General features: G+C 44.1%; 1 protein-coding gene across 1 annotated transcript; it reads left to right on the forward strand.

The window, feature by feature from the left end:
• Positions 1-953: 953 nt before the first annotated feature.
• TECTB (tectorin beta) lies at positions 954-20,997 on the forward strand. Its single transcript, XM_055560713.1, has 11 exons — positions 954-1,035; positions 1,169-1,316; positions 2,401-2,591; positions 3,933-4,075; positions 4,181-4,253; positions 9,675-9,778; positions 9,920-10,003; positions 14,225-14,387; positions 15,911-15,983; positions 17,619-17,651; positions 19,195-20,997. The coding sequence occupies exons 2-11, from the start codon at positions 1,241-1,243 to the stop codon at positions 19,242-19,244; spliced, it is 990 nt and encodes a 329-aa protein (XP_055416688.1). The 5' UTR covers positions 954-1,035; positions 1,169-1,240; the 3' UTR covers positions 19,245-20,997.
• Positions 20,998-25,696: the final 4,699 nt, after the last annotated feature.

Consider the following 25,696-nt stretch of genomic DNA (forward strand, 5'->3'; position numbering starts at 1 on the left):
GCAGAAACAGAGTCCCAGACACAAAAGCAAACTTATGCTTCCTGAAAGGGAAAGGAAGCAGGGGGAGATAAACTAGGAGTTTGGGATTAACACATACTCACTACTATATATAAAATTGATAAACAACAAGGTCCTACTGTAGAGCATAAGGAACTATATTAAATAATTAACCATATGGAAAAGAGTATGAAAAAGAATATATATATATATATATATGAATCACTTTGATATACACCAGACATTAACACAACACTGTAAATCAGCTATACTTCCATTAAAAAAAAAATTTTTTTTAATTGTCTTTCTAATTTCCTTCTTCCAGTATCATCACTCTGGGAGACTAACAAGACTTTAGAAAATTCAGGTGTCTACAAACAAAGTTGTATTTCAGAATGAAGTTCTAGATGAACTTCTAGATGAAACTCTAGACGCTCAGGGTTTATTATAAAATATTAGAGAAAAAAATCTTTAACATGTTTGCATGAACACAAACAGCCTGCTTTTTCTTTAGTATCAGGCATAACACTGTGGGACTTACGTCTTTCTACATTCGCAGTTTAGATCACCTACACATAAAAAATAAGAAAGCAAGAAATAAACCTAAGAAAACAAGATGTAAAAAAAAAAAAACTGCAACCTGGAACCATGCACAAAATAGTTTGCCTCTGATCACAGTTCTTTTTTGATGAGGAGGAAGAAAATTCAACTTTTTATTTCACTCCTGGTTTAAAAACTAGTTTTAAAAAAAAAGTTTCTCCAACTCTTGTGAAGCAAAAGAAAGTAGCCTCAAGTGGCCGTAACTGAGCTTCCCATCGGATTATTGTGCAAGATTGTCTTTTATTTCCCCCCACAGTGGATAATGCGTGCTCATTGTGATTTATCTGGAGTAGGTTTCTTTTACACACTCAGGCTATATAAAGTCCAGCTAGGACTGGGAGCAGAGGCTTGAGGAACACCTGAGAGGCAGCCTCCAGTCTGGGAGAATGAAGCAGTTGGGAACATGAGCAGCAGCGTGTGAAATTGACGCTCTCTGCGGTAGGAGCCCCATGTTTGCCTCCCAGCCCAGATGAGGAGCCATTAGAAATGGGAGACAGGACCAGTATCCTATGATGGGGCTGCTTTTGTTCTCACCCTTGATTTTAATTTCTTGCATATATCTCTGACCTAGAATGATCAAGGTTCAGGCCCTGGCAAGACCGTGAACGTTTGGCCAGCTTGATTCAGCCACCTGGCAAAAGCAATGGTGATGAGGGCCTTTGTCCTGTTGGCTGTATTCGCAGAAGCCTCTGCAAGATCTTGCACTCCAAATAAAGCAGGTATGTTCTGGTACTACCCCATTTTCCTGGAAAGGACTGTTTCCTAATGCGTATCTTCCCAGAGCTCAAAGCTCTGTACTTATATTGTTAGGAAAATGCTGTTATGTAGCCACATAGTCTTCTCTAATGACTCAGATGGTAAAGAGTCTGCCTGTATTGCGGGAGACCTGGATTTGATCCCTGGGCCAGGAAGATCCACTGGAGAATGGAATGGCAACCCGCTCCAGGATTCTTGCCTGGAGAATCCCATGAATGGAGGAGCCTGATGGGCTACAGTCCATGGGGTGGCAAAGGTTCAGACATGACTGAGTGACACACACACACAGAAGCACTTAAGGACCCCAATGTCCATTCGATTTTTCCTGCAGAAAGTACAAACATATTGGATAAACTTACACTTTTTAAAATTGTGAAAATGTTAGCTGCTTAGTCATGTCCAACTCTTTGAGACCCCATGAACTGTAGGCTCCTCTGCCCATGGAATTCTCCAGGCATTAAAATTCTATTGAGTAGCCATTCCCTTCTCCAGGGGATCTTTCCAACCCAGAGATCGAACCCATGTCTCTCACATTGAGGGTGCTAAAGAGATGAATAAATAGAGATAAAATCTTCACCTTTTTTTTTCCTATTGTCCATTTGATTACTGATTTCTGTGCTGTGCCATAAATTACTATTTCATAGCATTATGCATAAATTGACATTTTAACTTTAATGTGCTCATTTCGTGGGATTAAAAAATATGTATATACATATATATGAAACCAGATTGAAATATACATGTATTTCCAATTCATTCAGTCTGGTTTAAAAAATACATTCCTTAAAATATGTTCGAGTTTAAACATGGACTAGTTTTGAATACATGTTAAGAATAGTGCAGATTTTACACAGAGGTTGCAAAATCTATAAATGGGAAACTTTAGTGACTGATGTCGGGGGGAACTTTCATCACAGCTCATGAAGAATAGTGGGGAAAATAATTTTAACCAACTGTGTTGCATGCTCAGCTGTAATAGGAGCCCACCATATGTAGATTAATATGATTACCAGATCCAATTTGAAGCCTTGTCTCTCATCTTTCCAGATGTCATTCTCGTGTTTTGCTATCCCAAAACAATCATCACTAAAATCCCTGAGTGCCCCTATGGATGGGAAGTGCACCAGCTGGCACTTGGCGGGCTGTGTTACAATGGGGTCCATGAAGCAGGCTACTACCAATTCGTAATCCCAGATTTGTCACCTAAAAACAAATCCTATTGTGGAACCCAGTCTGAGGTAAGTCTAAACTACACAGGGAAGAGCTGCTAACAGGAGGCAAGTAGGCCCGTCTGCTGTCCATCCTTAAAAGGATTCAAAATTCACCACTGTCCAATTAAGAGTCAGTCCCGACCCCCACATTTCCTGAGATGTGAGTTTTATTTAAATTCTTCTCTTCTGCCTAGTTTAGGCAACTCTGGGGATTTAAATTTGATTCTTCTAATTCTTTGCCTGAGCGGTTAGACCAACTCTGTGAGCAGAACAAACTATTGGTTTAGCCAAAAAGTTCATTCAGGGTTTTCTGTAACATCTTACAGCCAACTCAATGCGTTTCCCACCTCCGTGTCACTTGGAGCTCTGACTATGCACTCATCGCTGCCACTCTTCCTGGGCTGGACAGCTGGGCCATCTTCTACTCAAGATTCTGAAGTGGAGGCAAACTGCATTTCGCAGGCATCTTAAAGGAGAGACCCAAGTATAACACAGCCCATAATCGGGTCTTGTGAAGCACCTAGGATAGGTCATCACAATGCAAAGGAACCACAACTCCTGTCAAGTGTCCTTATGGAATGGAGGAGAAATTGGAGACTTCCCAGTCACAGTTCAAGACCACAACCAGTAGCGATACAATCATGAAGAAAGGCTAGGTCTAGTATCCCTACTGCCTTGACTGTAGGAGAGGGTACATCTACTAGGTCTCAGATCCTGGGGCCACATTCGCTTCCTAAAAGCCCCACAGTGATTCAGTGATCTAGTGGGAAGAACCATGGTCATGATTAACAAAAACATCTCATTTTTTAATATCCTGGTAAAATGAGCTAGAAATCATCTGTGTGGCCTCAGGCAGATCACTTCTCAAGTGAGTATTGGAGATCCCCTTTAACTCTAATATTCGGTGATTTTAAAGTCTAAGAAGTCAGAGGAAAGAATCTCAGGATTAGCGCTGATGATTGGAAGAAGGAAAGACCAAGAACTAGGCAGTAATGTTCTAGAGCTGGGAGATAGGTGAAGGTGTCACATAAGATTACTTGGGCAGGGGAAATAAATAAAAAGTTGATGTTGGGAGATAAGAGATTCTTGAACCAGTTCAGTTTGGTCAGAAGCCTGATAGGTATATAGATTTTTATTTTAAGTGTACCACATTCAACTTAGATTATTATAAACAATCTTGAATAGACTTAGGAACTCTTTACAAAAATGATCAGCTCACCTACAAACAAGAATGGGTGTTATATCAATGGCAAAGTCTATGTCTCCCCACGGACTTTCTTCTGAGCCATCGTCCATCATTTTTCCAAGAACTTTCACTCACATGATGGGGGTAAAGGGCTACCCTAACTGCCTGCTTCCTTTCTCCAGTATAAGCCCCCCATCTACCACTTCTACAGTCACATCGTCTCCAACGATAGCACCGTGATCGTCAAGAACCAGCCCGTGAACTACTCCTTTTCCTGCACCTATCACTCCACCTACCTGGTGGACCAGGCTGCCTTTGACCAGAGGTAAGCTGCTCTACGAGAGGAGGGCTGGCTGCCTTGCGCATGCTCTGCAGTCCCCGTCAACCAGGCATGTTTCAGTCCTTATGCAAAATTCTCTCCCCTTTTCAGAGTGGCCACTGTTCATGTGAAGAACGGGAGCATGGGCACGTTTGAAAGCCAATTGTCTCTCAACTTCTATACTGTAAGTGGTCTCCAGGTCCCCACTGCTGCCCCGTGGCCTTTACAGGAGATGATGGGATGTTTCCACAGCATTTGTTCTCCTCTAAGCTGTATATGAAAGCCCATTCTTGAATTGGTGTTGAATCATAAGCTTTGGTCTAGTGTTAAGCCTCTTTGAAGACTGGATGCAACAGACATTCAGATTCATAGACTGGATGGAAGAAAGGAAAGGTGTCACAGAGAAATAAGGTTAATCTTCCCATTTCACAGATGAGAAAATCGAGACAAGAGAAATCTTGTGAGTTACCGAAGGTCAGTAGGTGGTAAAGACAGCCACAGTCTAATTCCTAACCAAGATTAGTTTTCACTACAACCCGCTCTAGAGATTTAAATTCAGGATCCAACTCTTGTTAAAACATCGGGCACAGTGTAGTGAGCTTCCTACCTGGACAGTGCTAAGGGGAAAGGTTAGGGTGGCTGCTGCTCCCTGGGTCTTTGGTCTCCAAAGCCCTTTGCTTCGTGGGTCTCCTCTTTGTCTAATTTCAGCACACTGCCTGTGTTGACACTGAAGCTAAAGGCACTCAGAATAAAGCACTCCAGAGAAACCACCTATGCCATGGCCATTAGCCCAGCTGCCCTCCTTTTACAGAGGTGCTTTGTCTTTTAGATCTGCAGCTTCCAGTGAAGAGGCAATAGCCCAGCTGGCTAAAGGAAACCACAGGCAGAAATCAGAAATAGAAACCTTTACGTAAAAGATTAGAACTGGAAGATAGCCTTAAAGGCCATCAAGTGCAACCTATTCATTTCATAAAGGAAACAATTATCTTACCTGGAGCTCCACTGACTTTGAACTCTTGGAACTCACTTTACCAGTTCCCTGAAATTCACTCAGTCATGTCCAACTCTTTGCAACCCCATGGACTGTGGTTCATGGAATTCTTCAGACCAGAATACTGGAGTGGGTAGCTTTTCCCTTCTCCAGGGGATCTTCCCAACCCAGGGATTGAACCCAGGTCTCCTGCATTGCAGGAGGATTCTTTACCAACTGAGCCACAAGGGGAGCCCAGTTCCCAGTTCTCTGGAAGCTATTAATCTGCTGAACTTAGAAGGTGAGACATAGAAGGGATCCTAGAATAACCTAGTTCACTTTACAGAAAAGGATCTAAAACCCAATGAGAAAATGATCTGCCCAAGACCCCACTTGTGGTCTAGAGCAGTTCCCAGTCTCGAACAAGGTCTTCTAACACTGGTCTCCAGGGCAAACTTACTAGGTGGGGAACGAAGCGTGAGTGTCATGACCCCCAACATTTTTTGTAGTTATTCAGTTGCACAGTCATGCCTGATTCTTTGTGACCCCATGGACTGTAACACGCCAGGTTTCCCTGTCCTTCACCATTGCCAGGAGTTTGCTCAAACTCATGTCCATTGAGTTGGTGATGCCATCCAACCATCTCATGCTCTGTCATCCCCTTCTCCTCCAATCTGACATGCACAGGCCCTTTTCAAGGCCCTCTGTCTAATTTTGTATTCAAAGTTTTAATTCTTTTCTTTCAAGAGGGCTCTCTAAATAAGCTTCAAGGTCCCACAAAACCTAGATCTGCCCCAGGCTACACACCACTAGTGATTAAGTCCCGAGAAAAGGAATCCCATACAACCCTTGACCTATACTGGCAGGGGCTTGACGCAATGTGGATCACCAGGGTGATGAAAGAATGGCAAAACCACTGAAGTAACTGAGGAAGTTTCTCCAGGAAAGAAAATAAGCTTTATACGTGACAACAGACCCAGGGGACATGTTGATGATGGGTTATCTTAACTACTGAGTCCCTGTCTGGAAGTATAGGATTGTTGCTTTAACCAGATAAAACTGTAGATATGACCCCATGAAGATTTTACGACAGGTGGAAATGGAGAGGGACCATGATTGTGTAAATACATCATTCACCATCAGTTATGCGGAGCGAAGTTTCAGACATGAATATCAAACCTTAGATCTTTTTAAAGAAAAAACAAAAATCAGGAAGCATGTTCTCAGCATCACCAGGCCATCCTCTGAGCTAGATAGACTGCTTCCTTGAACTGCTAGAAATGAGCTCTTGCTAAGGCCTTCCCTAGGGCCCAACACAACCCTTACAGGACAAATGAACCTTGGCATCGAGGGGGTTCTGAGGTTACAACGGAGGTTTTGGTACTGATTAACATTCCCACAATGGGCTCTGTTTCCTGTGCCTTACCCATGTGGTTGGTATTTTTCTTCTCCTCCCTTCTTCCACTTTCAGAGCATTCTTGCGTGCTTTTGAAGCAACAGCTGCTCCCTGCATAAATTTCCATCAAATTAGCAGAGACAGAGCAGTACCCTGCCTGGGGCAGGGGAATCAGCGCACTGCTAATTGCCCAGGATTCCAAGAGCTCCAAACGCTGGGCTCCAAAACCACCAGTTCTGCTCAGCCTGCTTCCTCTCGTCTCTCTCCATCCTCTTCTACTTGTTACTGCAAGTGGTTCTGTAGTTGGTATTCTTGGTGAAAAGATTTTTGACTCTCAATTCCAAATAAAGGAAGGCAGTCAACCTGCAGAAGTAGCCTAACATTGAGGTTAAGAAAATAAGCCTTGACATCAGACCACAGGTTGGAAGCTTGGTCCCCTAGTTACTGTAGTATGACCTTGAGCAAGTTAGTTAACTCCTCTTGGTCTCCACCTACGAATTTGTTCAATGGGGATAATAACAGCACTTACCCAAGAGGTTATAAGGGTTAAATGAAATAATCCTTATAAAACACTTTGCACAGTTTCTGGCACAAATAAGTGTCCGAGGAAGTAGTCATGCTCATAGTTGTAAACTTTGGCCTCATTTTTAAAATATCTATCTATTTGGCTATGTCTAGTCTTAGTTGCAGCATGTAGTTCCCTGACCAGGGACTGAACCCATGCTCCCTGCATTGGATAATCAGAGTCCCAGCCACTGGATCACCAGAGAGGTCTCCAGACCTCATTCAAACTGGAAACTGAGAGCTCCTAGCTCTAGCATTGTTAACGTCAATGTCAGAATGGGATTAGGTTGACTTTTATTCAATCAAAATGGTATAGGCTGTTGCTTTTAGTTAGACAGAAACAAATGACAAAGCTGGGATGGAACAAATGTAAGAAATAGAGACCAAAATCATAGACTTCCAGACTCAGAACAAACCTCAGAGGCGATTAATGTAGACCTTCCATCTAATGCCCCAAACCCTCTGCAAGACTGCTGAGGGATAAACTCCCTATCTCTTCCAAGGACGATGACAAATTGGGCCTTCTCGTTTTAGGTCAACATGTGAAATCTAACGTCCTGAACTCTGGCCCATTGGTCCCAATTCTCTCCTCTGAAATGATACTGCTGAAGGTCCTTCAACTAGCTTGAGCCTGTCTTTCCCAAATGAAATATCATCCCACTCTTGGTGGTCCATTCGTCATCTTATTCACTCTTCTCTGAGTATGATCCCCTGGGTTAATGCTCCTACTAAAAGGTGGAGCCCAGAATTTGCCAAAACAAATTGCCTGGGTATTAAAGGGTGACGTTCTCTGGTCATAGGTCCGTAATTTTCGTGTTATTAAGAAAGTGGGGGCACACTGAGCATTGCCTTCTGTCAGGTGAGAAGTCGAGAAACTGACCATCAGAGGTGTTTCTTCTCAGAAATTGAATTAAGGGTGAAGATTGTGTTTGACACTTTGTAACAATCAGGAAGGTTCCTCTGCAAGTGGAGGCATTCCAGTATTCCAATTCCTGGTTCCTAGGAGATGGGGGCCAGGAGAAGTACCTCCAGCTACATTGGTGATGGTATTATCATCCTCAGATAGATCCTACATTTGGAAACTGTCCCTTGAAATAAAATAAATCTCAGAAAATAATAAGGAACATTAGAAGCTACTATCCTCTGCCACTTCAACTTGCACATTAAGCTGATCACTTATATTTAAGAATGTTATTGTTTAATCATTACAACCATTTAAATGGTGCCGGGGGCTGAGAGAAGGGAAAGAAAAAAATTGACTTCTGGGTGACCAAGTCAGGAGGCCCTGGATGGACCTGCGATTGATACAATAATGTAAGAGACCCTAGAAGATGATTCTGAACCCTCTTGTCAGTTCCCTAAATTTGACCCTTAGGGTGTTAAGATCTATTTTATCTAGATGTCCTTGCTGTCATTGTTTACCCATTGCAGTTCCGTAAATCTCTAAGTTAATGAAATCATTAGTATCCTGGTCTAAGCTTTATGCTCCTATTGCATATAGCCAGCATCATAGAAACATTTCTGCAAGGCAGACAAAGGCACAAGGTATTCCCATTTTGCAGATGGGAATGCTAAGGATCAAAGTCTGGCTTGCGTGGTGTGTCCCAAGTTAGTGGTGGGAACTCGGATTAATCCAGGATCCTTGTCTTGATTCCCCTGTACTTGAATCATAGCAATGAGTCCCAGCTGTCCTTGAATTGAAGCCATAGTCTCCTGAATCCATGCCTACAGTCTAACTTCCTCTCCTGCCCTCCTCACTCCCCGCCTCTCCCCACCTCCCCTTTACTCACTCAAGTTCCAGCAGACTGGCCACCCTGCGGTTCTGCTTGCCACTCTCTCCCCCTAGGGCCTTTTCCTGCATGGCCTGATGCCTGCCTGGCATCTCCTCCCTCCAGTCTTGATTCAAATGTCACTTCCTCAAGAAAGCCTCCCAACCACTGTATTTCATTTTTTTTTTTTTAATTTTATTTTATTTTTAAACTTTACATAACTGTATTAGTATTTCAAATTAAAATCTGTCCCCTCCTTGTACTCCCAATCCACCTTACCCTGCTCTACACTTTTTTTCCATAGTTTTTCTATATAGAATACTATAGTCTATCCTAGCCATATAATTCACTTAACCTACTGCCTGCTGTCCAACTCCCTTGCTAGAACGTCAGGTGACTGGAGACAGAGATCTCTTCTTGTTCACTGATAAATCTCGACAGACAGGATGGCCTGACTTAGAGACTCTCTCAACATAGAGAGCAGTTCCTGACACGTAGTATGTGATCAGAAAGTTGTTTCTGTTGTTATTGTTAACTGAATTGGGAATCAAAAGTAAAAACGTTCCAGTCCAAGCTGGAATCTGCTCAAGGAAATCCAGCATTGCTGGATTCCACTCTTTTTCCATCAAGCAAGTCTTGCTCCTCATCGGCATGGATACAACATACAGTACATGTCTCACTGTAACCAGCAAACCCAGTTATATGATGTCCTCATCCATGCTAAGATGACACCAGGATCCTAGGAGGTACTACTTCTCTGGCCCCCGAGGGTCTCACTGTGGCCTCACGAGCCTGTGTCTTTGGGTTGATCCCCACCCCCCACCCCATCCTGATGTATCTACTCCTGTCAGACCAAACTACTCATCCTGACAGATCATAATGCCCAGTGTCAATTTCCTTCCAAAGAATGCCAAGTTCTCCATTAAGAAAGAAGCGCCTTTTATCCTGGAGACATCCGAAATTGGTTCAGATCTGTTTGCAGGAGTAGAAGCCAAAGGGTTAAGCATTAGGTAAGTATGTATTCTTATTGTCTGTATTTGTAAATACAAAGATGACAAAAAAAGACCAGACCAGAGGCTTTTTAATCACCTAGCGTTTCTAGGCATATAATTCTCAGGCTTAAAGTGAGATGTGTTTTGTTTCATTTTCAGGTTTAAAGTGGTTTTGAACAGCTGTTGGGCCACACCCTCTGCTGACTTCATGTATCCTTTGCAGTGGCAGCTGATCAACAAGGGGTAGGTACCGTTCTCTGGACCACAAGCCTGAGTGGTGGGACCAGGTAATCCGGGGTGACTCTGGCTTGGGACAGCTTGGGAGGAAGAGATGGAGCCTGTTGGGGCCACATTAGTGACTTCCTCTGTGTTTCCAAACTGAGTAATGATACCAGGAAAAGCTTACATAGTGCTTTCTAGGTACCAGATACTATCCCGAGAGCTTTTTCATGTACTAACTCACTTCCCTGACAAGTGAGCATGATTACTATCATATCCTCTTTCCAGATGAGGAAACCGAGGCATAGGAGGAGTTAAGTAATGTCACATAATTAGTGTATGTGCGTGTTTATGGGGAAATGGGCACGTTGGGTTCAAATCCAGTCCATCTGATGTCAGAACCCAGATGAGGACTAAATTAGATGTCCATGCAAAAAGTTTAGCATATAGTACCTGATTGGTATCCAATCAATTTTAATATCATTCTTTTTATTTACTAATAATTCCATGAGTAATTCTTAAAATTTGGAGTAGAGAACTAAAGTATTGGAATTATAGCATAGAAAAGTGATTCTAGAAATCATACATAGATGGCTTAGAAACAGTACACAAGAGGTATAAAGACCAGCTTAGAGGCTGTGGCAGCTCTAGAGCCCAAGGTGATAAGACCTGAATCAACGTTGTAGCTAAGTGAATGAAAAGAAGGTCATCCAACGCCATCCAAGTGGGGAAAAGCAATAAAAATTTAGCAACCGATCGGATATAGTAGAGGGAAGGACAGGGCACAGCATCTGAAGATCATGTGACAAAGAATGCTTTCTACTGTTGACTGTGGATTGTGAAGATGAGGAATAGTTTGTAAGCTCCCAGGGAAGATAGGTTCTGGGTAAGGGAGTCTGGATTCTCCTTGAGTTCATGATGACGTGCTAACCCTGAGATGACAGTTGTTTAGAAACACTTAGAATTGTAACTTTGGAAAGCAAAAGAGTATACTAGAGTATGCTATTAGATAAGTATACTAGATGAGTAGATGAGTATACTAGAGATGCAGGCATTGTCCACGCAATGTAAACTCAGAAGAGGCCACACACAGTAAACTCAGAAGTTTACTCATTGTCCACACACAGTAAACTCAGAAGAGGCCATTCCCCAAACCAAAGCAGACAATTACACTGGAACTCATCAGGGCTAAGCAAAAATAAAGGGGCAAGGGACAAAGATGATGAGATAACAAAGATAAAGCCACTTTGGATCTTTATATATATTTATTTAAGAAGCACTCATACAGCCCTTGGGCTTCCCTTGAGGCTCAGCTGGTATAGCATCTACCTGCAATACTGGAGACCTTGGTTTGATCCCTGCATTGGGAAGACCTGCTGGAGAAGGGAAAGGCTACCCACTTCAGTATTCTGGCCTGGAGAATTCCATGGACTGTATAGTCCACGGGGTTGCAAAGAGCTGAACACAACTGAGTGACTTTCCCTTCATATAGCTCTTACAACATACCAGACACTGCTCTAGATAGGTATTTTACAAATACTCTTTTGAATATCATTAAAATTCCTAGAAAGTAGGTAGTATAATAATCATTATTTTATAGATGAGGAAAGTGAGGAACAGGCAGATTCAAATTCCACAAGTCTAAGCTAGTAAAGGGATGATGATCTGAGCAGCATTATGGACAGAGGAGCCTGGCAGGCTACAGTCCATGGGGTCGCAAAGAGTAGAACATGACTGAGTGCACATGCGCACACGCACACACACATTACCTTATAACACCAGGTAGGACAGGTCAGTAAGGGCCACATGCAAGCCACCTATCTTCCTGTAGGGATGAGAGCTCAGTTTGGCTCTTAATTCATATGTTATTGAATGAGCCATTTAGGTTTTGTTGTTGTCGGTACAAATCCAATGACTTCAGAGAGATTCTAAAATAAGTTATTTTAAAATAAATTATTGACCTATAGGGACCTTGAAATTACCAATAGGCATTGGGAACCTCTCTCAAACAATAGCCACACAAGGGCAAAGTCTTCTGACACATCATGGAATTGTCTCCTTAGATAGTTCTGGTACTCTTGCTCACCTAGCAGATGTGTGATATGACAGAAAAGGGAATGCTTGTGACTTTGGGGTAGTCTCTACAAGTGGTCCTCGAACTCTAGTGTGCACAGGATTTCCTTCGGGTGCCTGCTACTCATACAGACACATCGCAAACCTACAACTTCAGACGATCCCAGGGTGAACCCCGGGAATCTGCATTTAAGTGCTGCTAAATCAAAGAAGCCCTGATATAGTTGCAAACTCTGCCTAGTTGAAATGGCCCTTTGAAGTTGGAGATACATACACAAAGACCAGTGCCAAGGGGGGAGAATTAGAAAGTCCACTCCATAACCTCCCACATGCTTTTGGTTCACATCAGGCCCTTTGGGAGGAAAGCCCAGTTTTCAAAATGCCTGGAGAGATTGCAATAAATAGGTTGTCAGGAATTTTGACCTCAGGTGGGGAAAGGAGACTCCTGTGATGACGGTGTAAAAGCCTCCCTCTGGACGTTCTACAATCCTGAGCTACCTGTCACGGGCAGGCAAATACCACCGTCAGAAGTGCCAAGGCATCTAGGCCTGCCTATGGCTTACCTCCTGCCTGCCGCCAACAAAGCTCTGCTTACGTTGTTTTCCACTGGCTGACACCCGGCCTTGGACACTCCAGCAGCAAGGATCTATTTTAAGCACTTAGTCTTGAATTCGTATGAGGATCTCAGGTTTAAAGACCGAATGATCCTTCAAGAGTCTTGTTTCACAGCTCAGAAAATGTCCTTAGCTCTGTCACCGCTCAGAGGCCTTCACCAACAGAACCCCGCTTCCGGCCTTGGTCAGATAAAAGGTGCAGTGTTCAGGCCTCATTTCACTCAATGACTCTCAGAGTTAACATCCCTTCTGTCCTACCTCTAATTTGGCCCTAATGTCTGATTCTGATAGAGGGGGCAGGGTAGGGTCCACCATGAAGGTTCCCTGGGGTGGTTGCTCTGCTCTCTGTTGTATGTCTTGAGCTGGAACGACAGTAGAGTCAGAGGCACACGCCAGGAGAGGCATGAACTTTGGGGTCCAAGCAGGGCTGTTCACTGGTCTTGAGCTTTTGAACCCATAGACCTTTGTTCCAGAGGACAGATCCTGATGCTCACCGTCACCTGTACGCAAGTCCCCACACTCTGTGGGCCCCTGTATATTCCCAAGAAACACTGTGTCTCTTCCAAACACCTGGTTGAATGTCTAGCACTTATGTAGAGAATCCATATGTGCTGGGCAAATGAAAAATTACTGTGCTTAAACCAGGGTTTCCCAATCTCAACACCATGAACTCTTTGGGCTGGATCAGTCTTTGTTGTGGGGTCTGTCCTGTGCCCTCCAAGACATTCTGTAGCATCCCTGATCTCTACCCTTTAGACGCCAGGAGCATTCCCCAGTCCCCCAAGTCATGACAACCACATGCCAAATGGCCCCCAGGTGAGAACTATGGGTTTCAACCCATGTCCATCTGTTATCATTTTTTTTTTCTTTTACTGCAATATACTTTTGGAATTTTGAAACTTCCCAATAGCACATTCTCCTTACAGAGAATTTAGGAAAAAAAAAAAAAGTCCATAATAGCCAGGGTTATTTAGGTAGTATCCCTCGAGCCATTTTTTTCTGTGCGCATATTAAAAATATCACTTTTTTTTACCAAAGTAATTATATATAATAGAATGGACATAAAACTTAAGTAATGTAAATTCAAATTCCCAGTGGCAAAACCTCACAATAGACACGCAGCAATGTGCTGGGTGTGACCTGGACAGAGGTGGCTATGGCAGCAGACTGGGAAATGCTGCTCCTAGCACCGCCGTCTCTATTTTGGACACATGCTGAGAGTCTGGACACATTCCAGTCCGCCAAGCACACTATCTTGGGGGTTTCATTTCTTTGGGACAGAGATGTGATGACTTACCAGATGTATGGCTTCTCAAAGTTGTTTCACCCTGGCTGTACTCTGTCTGTAGACTAGGGATGACCACAGCCATCTCATAGCTCCTCAGAGACCCCAGAGAAATGAAGACAAGTGAGATGCCCCCAAAGTGCTTCAAAAGGAGAATGTGCTGTGTAACAGCCCAGAGGGGGCTATGCGTGACTTTGCCTCAGACACTCTTGCTGGAGTTCACAAGGTGACCTTGTCTCCCCCACTTCCCTCCCCCTACCCCGTGTGCTCCAGCTGCCCCACGGATGAAACCGTCCTTGTGCATGAGAACGGGAAAGACCACAGGGCAACCTTCCAATTCAATGCCTTCCGGTTCCAGAACATCCCCAAACTATCCAAGGTGTGGTTACACTGCGAGACGTTCATCTGTGACAGTGAGAAGCTCTCCTGCCCCGTGGTGAGCCACCCCTCCCCGGAACAAGAGTGTTACCTGAGCTTGGGGGTGGGGGAGAGCAGTATTTGAGAAGCTGTATATTTTTTTAGCTGGGAATTATCACTTGACCCTGTAGGTGTGTGCTGAGGACATTCTGGAGGAAAGGATGCTGAGGGTGGGAGCAGATGTCCCAGGCGGTTCTGCCCCGCCACCAACAAGGTACATGGTCTGGCCCATGTCACTTAACCCCTGAGCCTGGTTTTCCCATCTTTAAGGATAAAGTGGTGATGAGTAATAGCGGCCCTTCTCTTCAGAGAGCAGCGTTAGGGAAAATGAAAGCAATAACAGACGTGGAAATGCTTTGGAAAAGTTAAAAGGATAAGGGAAATTCAAAATCCAGGTGATAGCAGTAAGCTCTGGATGGAAGGCAAAGGTACTTTGAGTTCTTGACTTACCAGCCTGAGGGTCCATCTCTGGGACTTGTGATGGACCAGAGAGATGCTGTAGGAATTCCCACATGAGATCATAGTTGTTCTGATCACCTGAGAGAAAGGACCCAGCTTCACAGACACATTTAGTGTAGCTCATGCAGGGTGGTCAGTTTCCCTTCTGCTTCTCCCCCAAGAAGTTGCTGCAAGATCAATCAACATGCAGAGTGAATTCAGGTGGGAGACAGTTTTCCATTGGGACCTGGTGTGAACCTGGTCCTCAGAGCGGTGGTTCCAAAGTTCGGTCCATGCGGCTGCAGCATCACTTGGGAACTTGTTAGGTGAGGATACAAAGTCTCAGCCCCCTGCCCCATATCCACTTTATTCAGACACTCTGGCTGGGCCCAGCCATCTGTGCTTTAGCAAGCTCTTCGGGTAATTCTGAGGCATGCTCCAGTTTGAAAACCACTGCCTTAAAGACCTCAAAGCCCTTAATTCCAAACTGTTAACCTCCTCCAGTCTGTTTGGACCAGAGACCTTGGTGAGGAGGGACACAGTGCTTCTGAAGAGGGCACCTGCTCACCTGTAGTAACCAACAGATATAAGATGATAATCTCTGTTTCTATTGATCCCTATTTGGCCAGATAGTAGTCACTTATGCACAAACAGATAAAGGGAAGGCAGTAGAGAAACATTTAACTGTTCCTGGAAGGATAATCCTGGAAGGATAATTGGTATTACCTTTAAAAAACAAAATGAACTGGAACACATTTTGCAGGCGTCCACATGTCAGACCACTCTGACAAGAGTAACTATGGGCAAAAGTCTTACTTCTCATCAAAAGAAAGTGTCAGTTCCTTCCCACACGCTATGTGGATTTGTTCCAGCTTTAAGAGTTCATGATGGAAAGATTTCTTTTTGTCAAGTCAGAGAAGGGATGAGATACATCTCTCACTTGGTTATAAAAGAATAAGGGAACTAGTATCTGAGGTCTGGGGAATTTTGACTCCATCAAGTTTGTGACTTTTGAAAAAAAAAATCTCTTTTCTCTCCTGTGTTTGTTTCTGATCCCACCTCCGCCCTCCCCTCCTCTCCCCTTGGCTTCTGCTGGGTCTCCAGACTTGTGACAAGCGGAAACGCCTCCTCCGGGACCAGACTGGGGGCGTGCTGGTGGTGGAGCTCTCCCTCCGTAGTAAGCTTCTCTGTTTTCCAAACAGTTGCCTTCATGTCGGGCTATGTCCACAGGCACGGCCAGTTTGAGCATTTTCACTGAATTGCCAAACCAGTTGTGCCTGTAGACACAACCTTTACCCGCAACGAGTCTCCCCACCCGGGGGCGGTGGGGAAGTTTGTTAATTACTCTAAAAAGTTGGGCCTGTGGCTGCATTTCCAATGCCCCACAGGGACTAGGAAGTGCTGAACTTCCAGACACGGTGTGCAGGCAATAATAATAGAAAACGAAGCTACTGGGGCATCCAGGGAGAAGGCAATGGCACCCCACATTTTGTGTCTATGTCCCGAGGAATCTTATAAATGACTTATCAGCAAATGGAGTGCGGGTGGGAACCAACAACTGGTTTTATGTTTCTTGAGATGTTAGCTCAGTTCCAAGCTGGCTTCTAATTTTGAAAGTAGTTTTAGGCATTATATTTTATTATCATGCATTGTTTTAACTGTTAATCTTTTCTGAAGATGATAATACATTTAAGGATTGATATTCCTGAATCAAATTATTACACTGTACCTAGCATAGTAAACCGGAGAAGGCAATGGCAACCCACTCCAGTACTCTTGCCTGGAAAATCCCATGGACGGAGGAGCCTGGTGGGCTGCAGTCCATGGGGTCTCGAAGAGTTGGACACGACTGAGCGACTTCACTTTCACTTTTCACTTTCATGCATTGGAGAAGGAAATGGCAACCCACTCCAGTGTTCTTGCCTGGAGAATCCCAGGGACAGGGGAGCCTGGTGGGCTGCTGTCTATGGGGTCACACAGAGTCAGACACGACTGAAGCGACTTAGCAGCAGCAGCAGGGCATCCAGGGCAATTCAACAAACCAGTAAAGGAGCAAGCTCGGCCTGGGTTGGTGCTGGTGTTTCAGAAATAAAGGAGCCACATATGGGTCTCATCTTCTAGAATGTACCATCCAGCAAAGAGAGAGATGCTAAATGCTAAGGGAAAGGGAGGTGACTGTTCATCGTGGTGGGGGAGGCAGGGTCTATGGGAATGGATAGGTGGGCCACTCGACCTAGTCAGGCTTAGGGAAGACCTCTGTGAGTCATCTTGAAGTCAGGCCCTCAAGGGGCCTGTGACATCAAGGGTGGGCAAGCTGTGGAGAGGCTGGAGTCAGCAAACTCTGGCCAGGAACCCAAACCCAGGCACTGCCTGATTTTGTATGATCTGCAAGCTAAGGATGGTTTTTCCTTTTTATGTGGTTGCAAAAATCAAAACAGTATTTAATAACACTCAAAAATTATATGAAATTCAAATTTCGGTGTTTCTACAGAAAGTTTTATTGGAACATGGCCACACTGGTTCATTTAGGGGTTGTCTCCACCTGCTTTCAACCACCTCAAGTGGTTGCAATAGAGACCATGTGGTCTGTGAAGCTGAAAATATTTATTATCACCTGCCCTTTCCAGAAAGTTTACCAAGCCCTGCTAGAGAGAGCTGAGAAGAGAATGGTGAGATGAAGCCTTGTCAAGCCTGCTAGAAATTTTGTCCTAAAGGCAGTGGGGAAATCAGTCAGGTTTGTGTTTTAGGAACACAGCTGCTCCCTCTGTAATATTTTCTTAAAGCTTCTGCATTTTCTCTTTACTCACTACAGGCAGGGGATCCTCTGGTCTCTATAGCTTCTCAGGTAAGGAAAAGAGCTCCATGCAATGTTTTTAACAGGCAGATGTGTGTTTCAAAGGGGCTTCCCAGGTGGTGCTGGTGGTAGAGAACCCACCTGCCAATGCAGGGTTCAATTCCCGGATCAGAAAGATTCCCTGCAGGAGGGTACGGAAATCCACTCCAGTAACCTTGCCTGGACAGAGAAGCCTGGCAGGTAATAGTCCATAGAGTTGCAAGGAGTCAGACATGACCACAGTGACTTAGCATGTACATGTGTTTTTTTAATTTATTTTTTATTGAAGGATAATTGCTTTACAGAATTTTGCTGTTTTCTGTCAAACCTCAACATGAATCAGCCATAGGTGTACATATATCCCCTCCCTTTTGAACCTCCCTCCCATCTCCCTCCCCAGCCCGCTCCTCTAGGTTGATACAGTCCCTGTTTGAATTTCCTGAGCCATACAGCAAATTCCTCTTATGTTTTAAAAGAAGCTTACCTTTGGTCCCTTAAGAATTAAAAGGTATACTTTAAAGCACATCTGAATGAGGTGGAGGGGGACTAGAGGTAGAGGTCTCTCTCCAACCAGCCCCTGAGCTCGGAAGGGAGGGAGGAGCTGGGGGCAAGTTGGATGAAGCAGAATGGGACCCCTACCCCCAGCCCCACCAAGTCTGAGTACAGACATCATCAGGTGGTTTCCTGGGGGGTTCTGCATTTGCAAAGCTTGAGTTTTCAATGATCTGTTCATTCAACAAATATTTCTAGTCCCTTCTGTGACTCTGCCGTCATGAACTGAGGGACCTTGAGCCATGACCTCACCCATGCATCCCCCAGTTTCCTCTCTGAAGCTGGGTTAATAATTGCCCGTCTCATACACAGAAGTTGTTGTGTGGCTTAACTATTACAGCTAAGAGCCCTAAACAATGCTCAGCATGCAGCAAACATCCAGTAAATATCAACCATAATTACTGACTCTGTACCAGGCACTCCTCTAGGCGGTGTGACTATCACAGTGAACAAAGCAAGCAGGGCTCCTGCCTTTCCTAATGTGTGTGAAGTGGGGTGGGTGGGAGCTGAACAGTGATTTAGACAGCAGCCCGAGAAGCCTCTTAGAGGAAGAAGATCTCATCAAATGATGAAAGGAGGTAGCTATGCGAGAAGATGGGCAAGCCAGTTCTATTTATTCATAAACTCACAGATGTAGGCTTTGCTCTCATAATTACAGGAAATCGTGCAAATCAATTCTTTATGATACCAGGATTCTCATTCTTAAAGGCAGTTCTACAGCTCATGCCATACAGTGAAAAGCACCATCACTATATTATTTAAGTTCAGGTTCCCACTTGTCAGAGTTCCATATCCTGAGCTTATCTGTTGGGTTCTTTGCACTGAGGAAGGTGAGCTATGGAAACCCTGGAGGATGAAACAATCTGACTATGTATACAACGTGCAGAGTTTTATGAAAACCCACTCAACGCCCTTGAGTGGACTCTTTGATGTTGACTCTTTTGCTGAGTTCTCCTTGCTCCTTGTTGAACTGTTTCTGTCTCCTTTCCTGTCTGGTCCACAGATGTCCTCTATCACCTCATCGTGATGCTGGGGGTTTGCACTGTGTTATAAGGGAGAGCTGGGCAGGCAGATGCAGCTCCTCCACCAAGACCATCTCCTCTGTCAATGACAAACCACCTTTATTGCGCTGCCAAAAAGAACAAACAAGACCATATCACTGGGGAGCAGAGAATAGCGCTTTGCCAAATATGTGTTCCGGTGATCTTTGCGAATTTCAGTGATCGTTTTTTCTTTGGTGCCCCACTTCCTCCTGTGACTTCCTGTGGCTCTTAGGTTCTGCTGTTTCTCCCCTGCAGCTGGTGGGGAAGTCTCCTTTCCCCAGATTCAAGTCGGGGCTGCAGTGGACTCCTTTGAAAGTTATTCTGATTTGAAAACAGTAGCAACCAAGCACAGCTGAACATTTTGAGGAGACGGTAGAGAATAAGCACAAAGTCAGCACTAGGGACAGAATGCATGGAACAGCCAAGTCTGCCCAAGGGGCCTTTGTCATCCAGGCTGTGCAATTCCTATCTAAGGACCAGGGTTGAGCCACTAGGCAGGGGTTCTAATCTTTGAAGTGATGATGTGGAAATCAGAGCAGAAACGTTTATTTTGCTCCAAACTGAACAGTATGAAGGAAAATGCTTCTTGAGAAATCCCCATGAGTGCTAACCTAATTTTTTTTTTACTACAAAGTTTTAAAATATGTATAGACATTATGTAGGTAGACACTCACTATGTTTATAGCTGATATAGACTTCTAAGATGAGAAGCAAATAACAAGTTGAATAGGGCTCAAGCTGCAGAAGGAATAAAACATTAGCATTCATTTCACGTGATAATACAGCATTGCCTAAACGAAACTGCTGCTTGCAACATGCCTCAGAGGGACTACCGTGACAGGTTCTCTGCAGCTTGGCAATCCCATCCTGCTGTGCCTTGTGATGCCCACGGCTCTCACTATTTTTATTCACTCTGCTAAGAAATCTTGATTCAGAGAGTGGTCTGACCTCATTTAGCCTTGACTGCGACATTCAAGCCCATATCTGTTTTTCTCTCACTAACCTGTATGGTTCAAACGGAACCAACAAAACATCGGAAACATAAATGCAAAGAAAATGAAAACAAATGGCCAGTGAAACCGGGTGGTGTCGATGCTGAGAGCACTGCCACTCCAGTGACCCAGAAAATGTTGAGAGGAATGACTTACACAAACAAAGAAAAGCGGAAAGAAGTTGTCCTGGTAGAGAATCGGCAGATCCCAGAAAATATATTGAGGACCCCAGTTTGAGGCTAGCAGCTGGGATGTCATTGGAAAAGCCTGAGCTTTAAATTCTGTTCTTTGTCTTGTATAGATTTGGGCTTATTGTTGGAAAACATGTCAGCTTGTATCTCTGCATTTAATATATTTGAGAAGTTTTAAGATCTGTAGTTTGGTGCTTTTAAATGGTGTTAATGAACTCAGAAATTAAGCTAATTCTAAAATCTCTGGAGACACAGAGTGCGTGTTTAGCAATAGGTTACATTAAAATAAGTCGATATGGTCAAACTGGTCTCAAAGCTGGTACTCCAACCATTTGGGATCTCTTCTTCCTATAAATTCAGAATTTTTGTAGCTAGCTTTTACTTCAAAAGGACAGACGATATATTTTATCAGTTCTAGTCAAAAACTCTTTAATAGCATGCTCACAGGCATAATCACAAATCCTTGGCTGTCAGAGTAAAACAATGTTGTGGTAGTTTTGCTTTGTTTTATCATAATGTTTAATGATCTTGTATCTCTTTGTGGTGCTATGGAATAAATAAAATGTCTTAAAGTAAATAACCAATGACTATAGCTTACAGTGTTAATGTATCATGTTGATAGCCAATTCTTCAATCCACGCAGGGGTTTCTACAACTAGAACTTCTTAGATTCACATATATCCCACTGGTGTTCAATCATTTTATCCTACATTTGCATTCCGAAAATTCCAATATGGGCTTTCTGTGCGAGGAGGTGCAGCCATTTCACACGATGAGTGTTTGGGGGAAAAGTTTCTGTGGCCATCACTGTCTCTAAGGCCATCATGTCTCAGTAGCAACTGCATATGTTTAGACTTGAAGTTAACTAACAGGTCTATGATATTTGGTTGTATGTTTCATGTCTCACAACTTCTCTATCACTAAGAGAAAGCTACTCTCCAAACATTCTGTCTTGCAAATTCCCATTAGTGCTGAAGAAAAAATAGACATTGAGAAGAGGAGGGAATAATAATTTCCCCTTTAGGCATCTTTGGTTGATATAGAAGCAACCTGGATACAGATTTTAGGAATTCCTGGTTATGAGTCCTAAAGACATCTATCTCTCTTAACTTGAGTAATTCAAAGGATATACATAGAGACATGGACATATACACATACATATATATACTGAGTGTACACATGCACAGAAATCTCTACCTATTGGCCAACTGATAGATACAGCTATACCTATAACTATAGAGAGATAGATACAGAGAGATGTATGTATATACTCAGCATATGTGTACATATGAGTCTATGTGTGTGCATGTGTATGTATATATGTGAATGTGTGTGAATATATATATGTAGGCACGTGTGTGTGTGTGTATATATATATATACGTATATATATATTCTCCAGGCATGTGTGTGGTTGGATGCCAAAAGTTTGTATCATAATGTTTGATGAAAAAGGCAGAAGTAACAGTCTTTACTATGTGAACATAACTGTGTAAGCTTGTGGGCTAGGGCTGGAAGGGAACAAACACCCACACTTGATACAAATACAAAGACTGGACAATAACAGTTGATTATCACATCCCACCCCATCCCTACATCTGTGTATCATTTTCTAATTCTCTTTCAATGCACGAATATTGGATTTCTCAGTTACTTCCGCTCTTTTGCACATACTTCTATTAGTCCTTAATACATTGCATTACTAGTATGCTTCCTCTCTCCCAGTAAACTGAGAGCTAAAGATCATGGAAAGTTTCATATTTTCTTGTGTCTCCCAGTGTGGCACCTGGCACAGAATAAGTACTCAATAAATGCTCTTTGAATTAATGAAATGTTCATAAGGATGGATAGATACATGGGTAGAGGAATAGATGGATATGTGAATGGATGGATGGATGGATGGATGGATGGAAACTGGCCGATCTCTCTGAGAGACCCAGAGCAGAAGCTGCCTTGTTTGCGTTCATGATGGGACAAAGTGCTAGCACTCAGAAGCCCTGATCCCAAACAAGGGAAGAAGGTATAAGGCATGAGGAGCAACTTTTGGCCCACGGTCTCCATGCTGAGGTAGCTCCATGTTTCCTACATATAAATGCCTCTTCCTCTCTCCTTCCAAGCATCAGTCACGAGCTTTCAATCCTTGATGCTGAAGGGCTTTGGAGAGGAGCAGAGCCCACCACAGTGAAAACGGAATTGTGGCATCTGTGCAGGTCCAAGAATTCAACTGCTTACCTCAGGGCAGAAGAGTTCTGCTGATGGGAGCTCAGGCACTCCATGGAGCTGGGTTACCGTTTGCAAAACTCTTCCCTCGGCGCCTAGATAGTGTCCCTCTTCCTGAAGAAAGGCAGGAATTCCACCAAACCGTTTGTCAAATTTGGTATTAAATGCTCCCATCCCACCAAAAAGCCCTATACAGAGCTCAGAAATATCTCCACAAAGGCCACTCTGAGATAAAGTGAAAAAGAAAATATTCCTCTTTGGTTTTCACATCTTCAGTCCTGGAAATTCAATAGAAAAAGACTCAAAGAGGACATATCATTCAAGTTGCTCTGCCATTTTCAGCGGCAGCCACATGGAAGATAATCTGGATGCAAGGAGTTTCACGGAATTAAAAAATATATATATACTGTAAATGCATCAGTGGTTCAGTAGATCTATCGCAAAACCCACAAAACCAACATGGGACCCCATTCTTTTTGTAAAGGGGAAATTACTCATGGCAGAATCGATGGGTTCACCTTTTCTCCTGGAGATTAAACAATTAAATACTTCATAAATGAATTTTAAAAATCCTACTTAAAATTCAAGCCTTGATTCTGTCCTTTGCTCAGTGGATAGGAAAGAAATTAAGCAATAAATTGAGAACAGGATATTATGCATTTGGAAGGCGCAGTGCTCACAGGAAGTGAAGCCAGGCCTTCCAGCCAGAGTGCGGGGGTTCTGCCGGCCCGGGGTGGCCTAATTCTGTTGGATTTCAATGATTCACACCTCAGATAGAGCTTCAACCTAGAAAACATTCCTGAGATGCCTTTGGCTGTGGGCTTCTATGTCCTTGCCTTCTGATTAGCTGATAAGGATAATAAACACTAGAGGTTAGGGAGCAGGCACTTTGCAAAGGGAGGCAGGCCCCTGGCCCCAGGCTTCATTCTCCAGCTTTCTCCTTCCCCAGAATGAAGTTGGATTCACTGCCAATTCACAAGCTAATGGGCTGGAAACTTCTGGCAGGGAGGCAGGCTCACTGGCAGGTCTGGGAGCAGCAAGCAGCCCTGGTCTTGAGTTCACTGTATCCAGTTCATCAAACTATAGGTTTGCTCCAGGCCACAGGACTCCATATTAAAAAGCAGAGACATTACTTTGCCAACAAAGATCCGTCTAGTCAAAGCTATGGTTTTTCCAGTAGTCATGTATGGATGTGAGAGTTGGACTATAAAGAAGGCTGAGTGCTGAAGAATCAATGCTTTTGAACTGGGGTGTTGGAGAAGACTCTTGAAAGTCCCTTGGACTGCAAGGAGATCCAACCAGTCCATCCTAAAGGAAATCAGTCCTGAACATTCATTGGAAGGACTGATGTTGAAGCTGAAACTCCAATACTTTGGCCACCTGATGTGAAGAACTGAATCATTGGCAAAAACCCTGATGCTGGGAAAGAGTGAAGGCAGGAGGAGAAGGGGACAGAGGATGAGATGGCTGGGTGGCATCACCGACTCAATGGACATGCGTTTGTGTAAGCTCCAGGAGTTAGTGATGGACAGGGAGGCCTGGCATGCTGCAGTCCATGGGGTCACAGAATTGAACACAACTGAGCGACTAAACTGAACTGAACTGAACAGGGCTCCAGGGTGCGCTGAGGCCAGCCAGATGGCTCCCCCTAGTGGGAGACTGACTCAACACCCTGGAACCATAGGTGTCTGCTTGGTGGCTCAGTCATGTCTGACTCTGCGACCCGATGGACTGTAGCCCACCAGGTTCCTCTGTTCATGGGATTCTCCAGGCAAGAATACTGGAGTGGGTTGCCATATCCTTCTCCAGGAGATCTTCCCTACCCAGGGATCGAACCCGCATTTCCTGCATCGGTAGGTAGGTTCTTAACTACTGGGCCATCTGAACCACAACCCCTAAACGGGATATTTAAGGCATCCCCACAGACTTTCCTGGGACCCCACAAACACCTCTGAAGAAAATACTCACCTCCGAAGAACCCTGGGACTTCAGCTTCTTTCTGAGCAAATTCGGGGAGTGGAATAGTGAAGTCTTCTCTGCCCTTCAACCAGAACGTGATTTGTTCTCCTTTGCCCTGTGGGAAGTCAAGGAGGGCTGGTGAATCTCAGAGCAGGAGAGGCTGTCTGTCAAGTGTGGTCTCTCAGCAGACAACTCAGGTCATCCTTGCTGGCTTCCTGAGAATCACATCTGTAGCCCAAACTGCAACCAGGCAGGAGCTGCCTCAGTAAGGGAGAAGCTTCATCACCGATGAAATCGTGATCATGTCCTTGGACTAGGCTGATAAGCCCAAATGGACACTCAGCAAATGGCCTAGGGGGTGAGGGCCAATGGAGTCTCAGTCTACTGCAAAGAAAATCTTTTAAAGTAATAATAAAATCTGCTGAGCTCTTACCGTGAGTCGGCCACCAGGTGAAACACCTCACATCCAGGCTCACAACACTTACAGCCACCTTGTGAGGGCAGGCTTATCACTGTTCCCATTTTACAGATGATAACACCAAGCCCCCAAATGAGACAGCTAGGAACTAGTGGGGACAGGATTCATAGCTAGGTCTACACTTCTGCCATCTAAAAAAAGCTTCCTTTTACCTGACATTAGATGACGCCAGAGCCAGGCTTAGTAAACTGAGGAGTTGAAGGTACCACCCCCTCCCCGCTTCACTTCTGTCCCTGGACCCTGACACTCACTCAAGCTCCCAAAGTCCTAGTAACCACTCACCACCCCCACTGTGAACATCTCCAAGATGTATGAAGTACCACCACCCCCAGAAAGGCAAGGTTTATCAAAAAGATGAGGCGGTTTCATGGTACATTTCAGTGATGGACTGGGAGCCAGCACAGAAAGACAGGCAGAGGGCAAGGGAAGAAATACTGAAATGTGTAGAGATGAGCTGAGGCCTAAGTGCCCCCAGACCAATGGGCTTCCATCACCTCCACCTGGGCACTTTAGACTCAAGGAGAAGGGAAATAGAAGAATGTGGGCATGATTATTCCTGGATTGTATTTGCTGTTGCTTCATGTGGGAGACTACTTCATTCTGGGGTGTTCAAGCAGAAGCCA

Source organism: Bubalus kerabau, chromosome 22 (genome assembly GCF_029407905.1).
Source record: "Bubalus kerabau isolate K-KA32 ecotype Philippines breed swamp buffalo chromosome 22, PCC_UOA_SB_1v2, whole genome shotgun sequence".
Taxonomy (NCBI): domain Eukaryota; kingdom Metazoa; phylum Chordata; class Mammalia; order Artiodactyla; family Bovidae; genus Bubalus; species Bubalus kerabau.